Raw genomic sequence first — 12,422 nt, 5'->3', positions numbered from 1 at the left:
CACTCGGCCACCCGCACCTCCCTACCAAAATTTCAGCTCAATTCCAAAACAGTGGAAATGTATAAGAAACACGAACACACACAGTATGCATCATATATACGTTACACATAGATGATTCAGATTAATTTTCAAACTGAAGTTCATGAATAAACTGGGCTCCAGACTTACTGAAGCCACTGAATTCTTCCGAGAATCAAGTTACCTATTCCAGGTCGAGGAAGTCTTTGATTTATGACTTCTAAGAATATATGTAAATAAAAAAATATAGATTGTTGTAAATTCATTTAAATAAGGAGTGGTAGAAAATATCCACTAACAAGTTCAAGGAAGTTTATCCTAATTTCCCGTGATCCATCCTTATTCTTTTCTCTGGATTGAAGGGTTTCCTAAGCACATCTAACCAAAAGTGGTACCCTCTATATATACAATAAGAAATTTAGTAATTACATTTTATCATGAACCACAACAGTACAAGAACACTACAATTGATGACAGCCAAGGAACGAAAGAACAACTCCTGGATTTAAAAGGGGTGGTATTTTATTTAATTGATAAATACAACGCCAACGAGGACGGAGACAATAAAAATGAATTGTGACAGAAGCAAAACACAAGAGGAACTGTCACAGAGGCTGGAGTATGACGGTGAGGGAGTGACGTGTGTAGAGCTGCAGTGAAGGTGGGAGGGAAATCTGGTAAGTAGGGAAACGAGCTGCTGCGAAGGTCGAGGTGCGTGTGTGTGTGTGTGTACAGTAAGAGAGCAAGTGTTGGAATATGAGTGTCAGTCTCAAATCACGGCACTGGATGAATAAATGATGGAAACCAACGTGTTGAGGAATTTAGATTTTTTTTCGTTCGTGTACAACAATCTAATTAAAAAGGCGGTGTATTGGCGAAAAATTAGTCATTGAAAGATGGCAATAAATGGGTTAATGGGAATATAATTTAAACATTTAAAATTTTCAAGGGACGGAAATTTATTAGGAAAATTAAGTCAGTTGAAAGTGAGCAAGCAAGTAAGAAAAACCACACACTAATCTGGCCACGAACACTGACAGTGAGAACAAGACCAGAACATAACAACAGACACCTAAGATCTGAGAAGTAATAATTACGGTATAATCTTGTTTTTATAGCCAATCTAATAGGAAACAGACAGTTAATACCGACGCCTACATTGCAGTGACGGTCATATACTTTGAGTATGTCAGACATTCCCATTAATTTATGTCTAAACCAAGTTTGTGTAAAAAGAAAATTATTCGCTTCGCTTCTCTCGTTGATTTCACCGGCCTTGAAGGGTAGTGTTTGTACACAATACAACAGCCCAGAGATTACAGGTGCACTGAGCGGTATCACCACTGTCTTGTTACATTTACTTCAATTGCTCGGGTTATTAGCACTAATCACTAAGGCTTAGTTGCTAAAAGGTATAAAAAAAAACTAATAAATTAGAAAATATTTTTTTCCTCAATGGTTATTACCTATTTTGAATTTGCAATTTTATGAATTTATAAAGTGGCAGTTAAGGTCTACTTGATGAATTTGTAGTCGCACTTGGACCAGGGTACGTTAATTTATTTTAGTGTGGTGTGCTGTTATTACGTGTAGCCAATACCTCCATGTCTCAATTTCTCAGTAATAATAATAATAATAATAATAATAATTCTAATAATAATAATAATAAGTATTAATCCAGTGAAACTGAACATCCACAAAGTAACAGCCCGAAACTCAGTAAACGTTAATGATTAGGAGAGATTAAGGTCAAGTGTTCATGGTCACTGAACAACCTACTGTATGTCTGCTTGAGATCTCACAACAGGAGCTCCAGGTGTGAAAACCAAGAAATACAAGACCAAATAAATCAAAATATGACAATAATGATCACTGATTTTTGCCATATTATAATCACTACAAACTATCAGTAAAACAAACAAATGCTCATCGTTACTGGATCCTATAGTGTTGTCACAATTTACTTGGGACTGGGACTGACAGATGAGTCTTTGCTAGACATCACACAGTCTAACTCTACTTTTGCCCAACTATTAGTGTTCTTTAAAGAGTGGCATTAGCCTACTGTAGAGCGTGTGGGTTTTGGAGGGCAGGAGCAGCGCACGCCCATATTACGAAGACGACCACTACACTCCCGAATCCAAACGTCATTCGAGACCGCATGGGATACAATCACGTTATTCTATTTTGTGATGTATCTAGAGGACAAAATTTATAACAACACATTTAACCACACACGTGGAGATATTCGGAGTCCGCTGGCCGCCCAGGGCACACAAGGGTTGTAAGAACTTACATTTCCCGTACATCATCAAGTCAACAGCATTTTCACGTGTTGAAGTGTGAGACACACATCAGGCTACTCATACCAATCACTAAATCTTTTGATGTTGAAACCCTTAAAAAAATCAGCTCTTTGAGCTAAAAATATGAAAGAAAATTAAAAAGTACTAGAATGTCCACTGCATCCGTGGTCAGGACGTCGAACGTTGCATAAAAATAAATACAAACTATGGTGACCTGTGGTGCTCGCCTCGCAAGCGAGTGGACCCGGGTACGATCCTGGGCAGGGTGAAACTATGGGTAAGATTCTTTACGCCATTTACCTTTGTCTACCGGTAACGAATAAGGTACCACTCCTTAAAAAGAAATGGTGTTAGTTCAATGGTAAAGTTGTTTAACACCAATACGTTCCAAGCCCCACATAGGCCTACTACACAACTTTACTATTAGGCTAATACCATTTATTTTTAAGGAGTGGGAGTGGTCTAGTGGTACCTTATTTGTTACCTGTCTCCCGTGGAAGAAGTCCGGTTCGATGGATGGATAGATACTAGTCCGGTTTCAATCGCTGCTGGTTGAGGTAGTATGGTATATGGACGTAAGAGTGCTTACGGACACATCAACTTTGATAGATACAATGAGTTATGCTAAAACAGTGATAATCATTCGGCCAAGAACGTCAAGAGCAACTAAAGTTTTTTACCAAATAGGGTTAACTGCTACACGTTAATAGAATTACCGGAAGTCCATATGGAATTCTTTATTTTTTTTTTCATTTAACGCTGTTTATTATTATAACATAACCACACTATACCCAAATTAGGTTTAGTAAGGCTAGTTTACGTTACGGTGGTTTGTTATGCTCTTAATATACAGTTTGTATTATGTACCCGGTCGTCCCTGTAGAGACAAGATTTAATTTTCGAAATAGATATTATCGATATCCAAATTAAACCTATTTTGCGTGACACACACAAACTTGCTCCACGCAGAACTCCTAGCCACCTCTGGGCGACCTTCAGGGGTGACCTTGACTTTACTTCAGTTAGAGCCAACATTTATTGATCGAGCCTCAGAGTTTACCACGTTTGTCCAAGTGATACAGAACTACTTTAATTTGTAACACACACACACACACACACACACACACACACACACACACACACACATACATACATACATACATATATATATATATATATATATATATATATATATATATATATATATATATATATATATATATATATATATATATATAGGCAGAACCAAAGACAACCAATCACAAGAAGTTTGATGTTATGTGTAGCCACTCACGGTCAGTCACTCCATAAGACATCTCTTATTACAACCATCACCACGCACATGTCTGATTAACTTTCACGGGAAGATACTGGATGTCGCAAGTTAACCTCATTATAATTGCTGAGGTCTTCAAGCACGTAACGAGGTTAGTAATTACATTATTACATTGAAAATTAAAAAACAAATGATATAAATAAGACTACGTGAATGTCTGTCCGTCCGGTTCTGTATGTGTCTACCTGCCCAAGGTATAAAAATCTTTATACCTTGTACCTGCCTATCAGTCGTGTCTGTCTGTCTGAACCACGTCGTATCGATCCTACCCAACCAACCCCTTGGAACCTTCTAGTGACGTCACAACCCAGTCGTCCTGCCCTCCGTGCCAGACTGACAAGAAATAATACCGGATCGTGATGGCAATATGCAGGTATTGTAATTCGTGCTTAGTTTAAAACAATTTAAACTGTAACATCAAAGAAACTAGTTCTACATAGCGAAAAAAACAACAAACTTCGTGTCTGAAATATAGGCATACGGCTGTAGTAGGTCATCGCAATGTACTAATACAGTAGTGTATATTCCCCTCATAGAAAGTGAGGGATGACTGAGTGTGAGAGGAAGGTTTGAGTGAGATGGAAAACTGAGATTTTTTTTTTATTGGGCACCCCCCTACATCATTGTGTAAGGTGAAGCGCAGAAGCGTTTACAGCGCCCAACAGGGAAGCATGCTAAGTTCATGCTTGCCTTTATGTCTCATGAGTTAAGGGCGTAGAAGCCTGAAGAGTCAGTGGTTTATGTCCTCAAGTTATTGGAAGCTCCAACAACTTGTCCCTGAATACGAATTCGCAACTTTCGACTTACACCAGGTACCTACTTTACTGCTAGGTGAACAGGGACTAATGGGGGCTAGGAAGTATGTCCAAACAACTTCCACCGGCCCGGGAATCGAACCCGGGACATCTCGCTTGCGAGGCAAGAACGGTACCGCTTCTACCACCGATCCCCCGGAAAGCTGAGTATGACAGGGTAGACCGAGTGTGACGGAAGACTTGACTGCAAGGAAAGAGTAGAAAACCAGACGCACTCATTGGCATCACTGTCAGGCATGATAACGCGCCAGATCCAGCAATTAGTAGCCCTCCTGCAATATCCTTTCTGCTACTTGTCAGCTTATTACTCGGTCAGGCGGTAGACCAATTCTGTTACACACTTTTGCCAAGTACTGGATCAAGCTACTGTATTCCTAACCACGTGTTTCTCAATAATACTGGGACTGTCCTAAACCGAGCGATACACAGCGTCAGAATTATCCTGCGTATTGTCTAACATCTCGTGCCAACAGAATAAAATTACACTAGCTTAATGAACTTGACCTGGTGATAATGTTGAATGCAAGTGTGAGGAAGGGTGAGCGTGAGACGAAGTGAAGAGGAAGTGGGTGACGGACTGAGGAGGAAGAGTGAGTGTGAGACGGAAGTGAAAGTGATTATGTGAGGGAAGTGGACAAAAGAAGAGTGTGAAAGGGAAGTGTACGCAGGAAGAGTGAGTGTGAGAAAAGCGTGTAAGCGAGAAGGAAGTGTGTTAGGTGACGTGGGTGATCCCTCCCACAAGACATCCCTCACCTTCCTCCCGGTGATATGGATGACACCCTCTCACAAACATATATAAACATTTCTAGTCCTGCCTCTTGTACTACTTCAACATCAGTCTCACCCTCTGTACCTTAGTTCTTCCTCCTAACTAGTGTTAAGGTGATCCAGTATAACTTTGATGCCATTTTCGATAAGTTGGTGTTTTAGGTTAAATAAACCAGTTGTATACATTCGTTTGTCTTCACTTGTGAGGAATATTTAGCATGAGAACCTTTGTATACTCCAGACCCAAAATTGTTTCGTGGGATATATATATATATATATATATATATATATATATATATATATATATACATATATATATATATATATATATATATATATATATATATATATATATTATTATTTTTTTTTTTTTTTACGGGGATTAGCCCACCCGGGCACAGGTCACTGACCTACTTCGGGGCCTGGGGGGCGAAAACGTAATAATAAAAATAATAAAAATAATAATTCAGATAAGTAAAATTTATAATAAAAAATAATAAAATATAAATATAATAATGAAAATAATAACACTGCAATAATAATAATAATAATAATAATAATAATAATAATAAAGAACCATAAAGAAATACAAAAATGAAAAAAAAGAACAAGAGTGAGAAACAATATACAGTACAGTATGTTGTGTTGTCAATAGTAAGTGAAACAATTGAGACCCTGCAATTGTGTAAATGAGGCAGAAAGTCAGATCAGCAACCTGAGACTTGGTCACAATTTTTGTGATGCCATATGGCAGCAGGGTCTACCATTAGACAACACATTATGCTTCCTTATCCCTCCTCCTAGTCACAGGCCTGGCATTTGACATTATTAGGGACCTGCCACTCTGCCATAAACAGATAAAATGTACCGGGAACTTTCCCCCCACACACTCATCATTCTCTCACTTTATGTAACTTGACAAAACCTATGACCCTTCAGGCTTTTACGCCCTTAATGTACGAGTCATAAAGGCAAGTATGAACTTTTCATACTTCCCTGTTGGGCGCTGTAAACGCTTCTGCGCTTCACCTTGCACAGGATGTAAGGGGGTGCCCAATAAACTAGCCCCCTCGGGCGCAAATCTGAATTATGCTTCCAATATTCTCCCAGGCGGTAGTACCGCCCTGTTTGGCAGCAGCTGGAAGTGGTAGGGATGTCATGTATAGCTTATTTCATGCATATTAATGTATCAATAATAGTAGTATTGTTGTACAGTGCAGTACTGTAAGATTGAACTCTCCGAGCGTGGTGTTATTTCGAATTATTTTCAGTTTTCATAGAAAGGCGTTGAGATCCCTTTGCTTCTGTTGGCGGATGTTCAAAAATCGAATTTGAATTTTCTAGTAAATTTTCAGATTTTTATTGTTACTAGTACTGGTAGTGTACTAGTAGTGGTGTAGGATACGATGAGGAATAAGAATGAAAATTGAATTACTATATAGCGGAAGCAATTTATCATTTTAACCAAATGGCAGAACTTATTCAGCATTGAAAGTTGGATGAATATTTGTCTCCTAATTAAACCTTAGATTCGTTTTCCTCAGAGAGTGGCAACTTAGGAAGCCAGTAATGTGATTAATAATCCTTGTATCTGCAGTAAACTGACAACCACTCACCCGTAACCCATCCATATATAAAGATGTGGTAATATCACATCAACTACAGAGGTAATCTCGTTTTTCAGCTGCCCGATTGTCTTATCTGAGATTATCGAAATGGCGATTATTTTATTGTTTGTGATGTTATAAATAATTGATAACATCACTAAAAATTAAATAATCGTGGTCAATGTCAAAGATAAACACCTTCATTGGGGCTTAACCGGTACGTTATTCTTGATTCCCGTATCCGATATACTTGCATATGTTCCAGTAGATGGTTTTCAGAACATTATCGGGACAAAGAACTTAGTATGCAAGAGTATTCTGCAGACATACAAGAATTTGTATTATATAACGCTGGGTGTACTGGTGCCGGTGTCGTTATATCGGGGTTCACATCAATGTTGCCGCCGTCATCAACGTGAATTAGAATTTTAGTTTATGCTGGACTGCGACAACTGTTGGTGTGATTGGTTAATGACAAGAAGAGATGTTAATTTGTTCTTCCTAACAATAACTAATTTATTGCGTGACTTCCAAAATTCATTATGGAATCGAGGAGCAAAGGTCACTTTGACGGCCGGTTCTTGAGTCACGACCCATGTTTATTTTTCTAACTACTATACTAAATCCGAGAGGTGATACACATACTATTTTTATTACGAAATGTTAATAATAATGTATCGAAAGACCAAATTTCTATAAAGTAGTGGAAAAGAAAAATTTAACTATGAAGAACGTGGCACCACTGTAGGGTGAGCCGGCCGGCAGCGGCAGACATGATGCTCCCAGACATTTTAAGTTGAAACAATTAAGAACACGTCTTCAACACCACCTACCCGGAGTTGCTGGCTGATGTAGACTTAATGGAATGGACACGAAGTTTGTTGGCAATATCCCTCAGCTCCTGAAGGTTGCTGGTACCGGGTTTGTGATAGATGGACATGATGGTGGAGGCTGAGCGGACTATCAGAGGAGGCGATACACTGGGGTGCTGCTGACTGGCGGACTGCTGTACGACAACTGCCACACGCACAACACACGCTACAGTATCCTAATAATTTGTGTAAGTTGTCTTTATCTTTTCCAGGTAAAAATTTGTACAATATGTGTTTTTATTATCCACCCTTCTTCCACAAATATAGTTGTACGAGTCATTATATTATTCACTTCCCCTATTACATGCAGTGCAATTTCAGCGACATCGGGTGAAGGAGTCGGTAAATTCAAGTTTCAAACAGCAAACTGGAATTTCTAATAATCAGATTTAAATATGTGCGTGTGTATGGCGGGAGACTAGTTTTGCTACGAGTCTTTCTAATACAATTCGAAATTAAAGATGACTACTAGTGATTATTGCTGCGAATTTTGGGAATTATGTCACAATTACAGCATTACTTACTATTTCTTATAGCAGGAGCAGGTGGGAGACGTTAGGGAAAGAAAAAAAACGAATTTGAAATCATTCAACCTGTGAACGTAACGGCCGCGTTAGAGGAAGAATGCCGATAGTTGCTTAGTATTGTACGTGAAATGGCGTTTGTAGTTGTAAGATTATGGCATTCTAGGGTTTGGGTGTAAACGAGGCTGCTTACGGGGCCCGTTACAGTTTCCTCCATTTTTATGTTCTTGTGATAACTTGTTGGTAGACCAGCTCGAAACATGTGGGAAAGGTGTTATCCAGTGTGACCCTACAAAACATGACGGGTTTCCTCCAGGTACTCCGGTTTCCTCCTGTGCTAACACTGGGCAATAGAGGTCATAGAAACGAAAAAAAAACGGCTATTAAGCTGATAAGAATGCAATTATAGATAACTAAACTAGGTTGTTATTTTCCATATATATATATATATATATATATATATATATATATATATATATATATATATATATATATACAGTATATATATATTACCCGAAGCCTAACTAAGAATAATTACCTAACAGCGATAACTTACAGTACCTGTATTTTTGGGGGTGGGGGACTTCTGTCCGGCCATAGACAGTCGTGTTGATTATCATAATACTTATACTGTACTGTATATGAATATATTCCTAGAAAAACTAACGTAATCTTACCTAACGTTACTTGACCTACTTTAGGTACATTTTAACTATAATATGGTGACAAATGACGTTTAAAATGATATATAACCTTTTCTTTTTACTATACACTAATTCAGTACCATTTAGTAGTCGCAATAAAAAGATAAAATATGTCCCCCTCTGGCAAAACGTGTGGCACAGTAGGTTGGTGTGTGTATGCACAGATAATTCAAGGTGAACGAGCCATACCAGAGTTACAGATAGCAGTTATCAATGAGCAGAAATGTCCCTGAGTGCGCCTCCCCCCCACTGATAACACAGGTTCCGTGTACTGTAGTACCTGCCACCATACCATGCAGGTTGTAGGGTGTGTGTAGCTGTCACCATACCATATACAGGTTGTAGGGTGTTGTGTAGCTCTCACCATACCATATACAGGTTGTAGGATGTGTAGCTCTCACCATACCATATACAGGTTGTAGGATGTGTAGCTCTCACCATACCATATACAGGTTGTAGGATGTGTAGCTCTCACCATACCATATACAGGTTGTAGGGTGTTGTGTAGCTCTCACCATACCATATACAGGTTGTAGGGTGTTGTGTAGCTCTCACCATACCATATACAGGTTGTAGGATGTGTAGCTCTCACCATACCATATACGGGTTGTAGGGTGTTGTGTAGCTCTCACCATACCATATACAGGTTGTAGGGTGTTGTGTGTAGCTGTCACCATACCATATACGGGTTGTAGGGTGTTGTGTAGCTCTCACCATACCATATACAGGTTGTAGGGTGTTGTGTGTAGCTGTCACCATACCATACAGGTTGTAGGTTATGATGGTTTCGTCCTTATTTAAAATTTGCGCTGTTTGTTTACATAAGTGAGTGCTGTGCCACACCCCGACACCCACAGTATCCACTGTCGTATTTGAGTTTTATATCATAATGTATCTGGACTTATATAAATCATCTTTCAAAGGTAGACGGGATGTCGCGGCCGAGGGTACACGCTGGGATCTGTTCATGGGGTTGCTAGTTCGCATTCAGAACTCCTCCAGTCCACTTAAGTGTGAATGGGCACCTAACTTTACAGATGGGGTTAGTGGACGTGGTCGAATGCAGTGCTGACCAAACTGCTTCCTTCACCGCTCTAAACATGGTCATCAAGGTGTGGGACTCGTTGAAAAAATGAAGTTCGGTGTGCCTCGTGTATGCGCTCTATCTCATGTGCTCTTAAGTCATGCCCTCCTCTATAAGCCTTATTCCAGTTCCTTACGTGGTCGTACGTATCATAACCTCGTCAAACTTTATAGCGGTATCAGAAAAGTTGTAATTTTCACGGTTCAATTAAATCCGCATCATGAAATACAAACCTGGTAGGTGTCGTCACTCAACCTCTGCCTCGTTGTACGAAGTATTAATATCTGTTACTAGTGACTCGGTGAAGACTTAAAACAATAAAACCTTTTTAATGTATCAGACAAATTAATATTTTATATAACACGGCAGAGGTGTAGAGTATCGTGGATAACTAGATTGTTTACAATATACAACACTTCCACGTCTAATAAAAAAAAACTAAAGGTCTAGCTATGACTTATCAGAATACTGTACTGTACAGTATATTTTTTATGCTCATTTGGGTCAGTCACACACCAAAATAACAACATTACGTCACACACTTACTATACACTGACGTAAATGGAGGAGCTACACACCCAAATTACGTAATAAATCTTGTAAACGGCCGACAAAACCTACATCGGGCCTGTCGCTTTTCTTGTAGATGGGCGTAACTCTGATTTTGAATGTCTAGAGATCTGCCCAATTGTATCTTATATGTAGAGTTATGTCTTTATAGAAGTATGGCTTCCATGATTGTATATATTATGAGAACATATGAGAGACTTAATAAGTTAAAGGAGCACTTTATAATCTTTGTATTTGAAGGTACGACTTACATTTATAAAGTAGTGTATCCTTAAAAAAATTTCTGCGGTAGCTGTACAAAAGAAAATTAGTTAAAATACGTTGGATAACTCAGCCATTTGAAGAATGCCACCTTTAAAAAAAATTATTTTATAAAAAGCCTTTCACGTGAGTATTGATTTGTATATAGGGAGATAGAGAAAAAAGAACATTTTATAGTGTTTTCTTATCAAATTTATATTTTTCCAGTTACAGTATTTAAACCTTTTTATTTCATTTATAAAATATTGGGTACAGTCAGCACGAAGCCTCGCTTGGCATCTAGCATCACCAGCTGCCGGTGTTCTGGTTCGTACTGGCTGCAATCAGTCAGAATGTGTCGAATGGAAAGAATTTTGTTGCACGTGGCACAGATAGGTGGAAAGGAGTTGTCTAAATAAGCTTTTAGGTGGGTCAAATAGGTACAATTTAACCTTAGTCTGGCGAGAACCACCTCTTCCCTCCTATTCTTTTGATATGCTGAAAGCCAGTTTCCTATGTTAGTCTTCCAGTTGTTGCGAAGATCTAACCTCGTCCAATCAAGTTGCCACTTCCCTGTTGTATATGTCTTCCCCAAGGAGAGACACGACTGACGCTCCCAGGGTACATTGGTTGTCTCCCTGAGACCCACAGTCGCTCTTGCTAGTTTGTCTGCCTATTCATTGCCCCGAATGTTGCAATGCCCAGGCACCCACATCAGCACAATATTCTTGGCACACATGTAGTTTATTAATAATGTTGCTCTGTATCTCATTGAATTGTTTTAAGAGCTGACATGGAATCTGAAATGACAGCAACATCATTGACATCGTTTGTTATTGCAATGTCAATGGCTCTACTTATTGCGAACATCTCTGCAGTGAATATGGTTGTATGCCGCGGCAGGCGGGAGCTCCACTCCCCGTCTCTGCTCCAGATACCGGCTCCAACGTTGTCGTCAGTTCTGGACCCGTCTGTGTACACGTGAGTATAGGCGCTCTATCCTTCTAGAAATTGATAGAAAAGCTGTTTCAGGAGCTCAGGATGAAGGTCATTCTTCCTTCCTGGAAGCCACGATGTTTCCACATGGAAGTTGGGGTTCTCCCATGGCGGACACAACGGTGGATACCAGCACCCTGGCACAAAGTCTGGAGGCGGACAACCGAGGACGGGGACCTACGCAGCTGCAGGAAACGGAATTTAGCAACAGCACACCAACCTGGGTGGCCTGTGCCGCGCCTCCTAGCCGCACTCAACCCGTACCTTAGCGTCAACATGTCCCTCCTGATGTGGAGTGGAGGGACGTGGGCCTCAACCTCTAGTTTTCCTACACGTGTACACCTGTAAGCACCCAGACATAGGCGAAGGCATCGGTTCTGTATTCTGGTCAGCTTTGCGAGTGTGGTGTCGCATGCAGAAGCATACAACTGGCATCCATAATTGCAAGATGATGTCACCATAAGTGACGCTGTAATAATCTTCCTCAAGGAGACCCGTCTTATCGGCATGTTGTGAAAGACACACTCATGATCTCTTTTTTATAATATGTATGTAACCATGCCCTAAAAAAAAGAAAAATGA

At 39.6% G+C, this 12,422-nt stretch overlaps 1 protein-coding gene across 1 annotated transcript in view; it reads right to left on the bottom strand.

The window, feature by feature from the left end:
• LOC121862271 (transketolase-like protein 2) overlaps positions 1 to 7,875 on the bottom strand; it is a 41,700-nt gene extending 33,825 nt beyond the window's left edge. Inside the window, exon 1 of the mRNA XM_042360387.1 lies at positions 7,684 to 7,875. Within this exon, the coding sequence (XP_042216321.1) occupies positions 7,684 to 7,790 (107 nt within the window). The 5' untranslated portion in view covers positions 7,791 to 7,875. The remainder of the gene's footprint in view (positions 1 to 7,683) is intronic.
• Between the last annotated feature and the right edge of the window lie 4,547 nt (positions 7,876 to 12,422).

This window comes from Homarus americanus, unplaced genomic scaffold (genome assembly GCF_018991925.1).
Source record: "Homarus americanus isolate GMGI-L3 unplaced genomic scaffold, GMGI_Hamer_2.0 scaffold31037, whole genome shotgun sequence".
NCBI classification, from domain to species: domain Eukaryota; kingdom Metazoa; phylum Arthropoda; class Malacostraca; order Decapoda; family Nephropidae; genus Homarus; species Homarus americanus.
The sequence above is the reverse complement of the archived record's forward strand: the minus strand, read 5'-3'. Positions and strand labels throughout refer to the sequence as shown.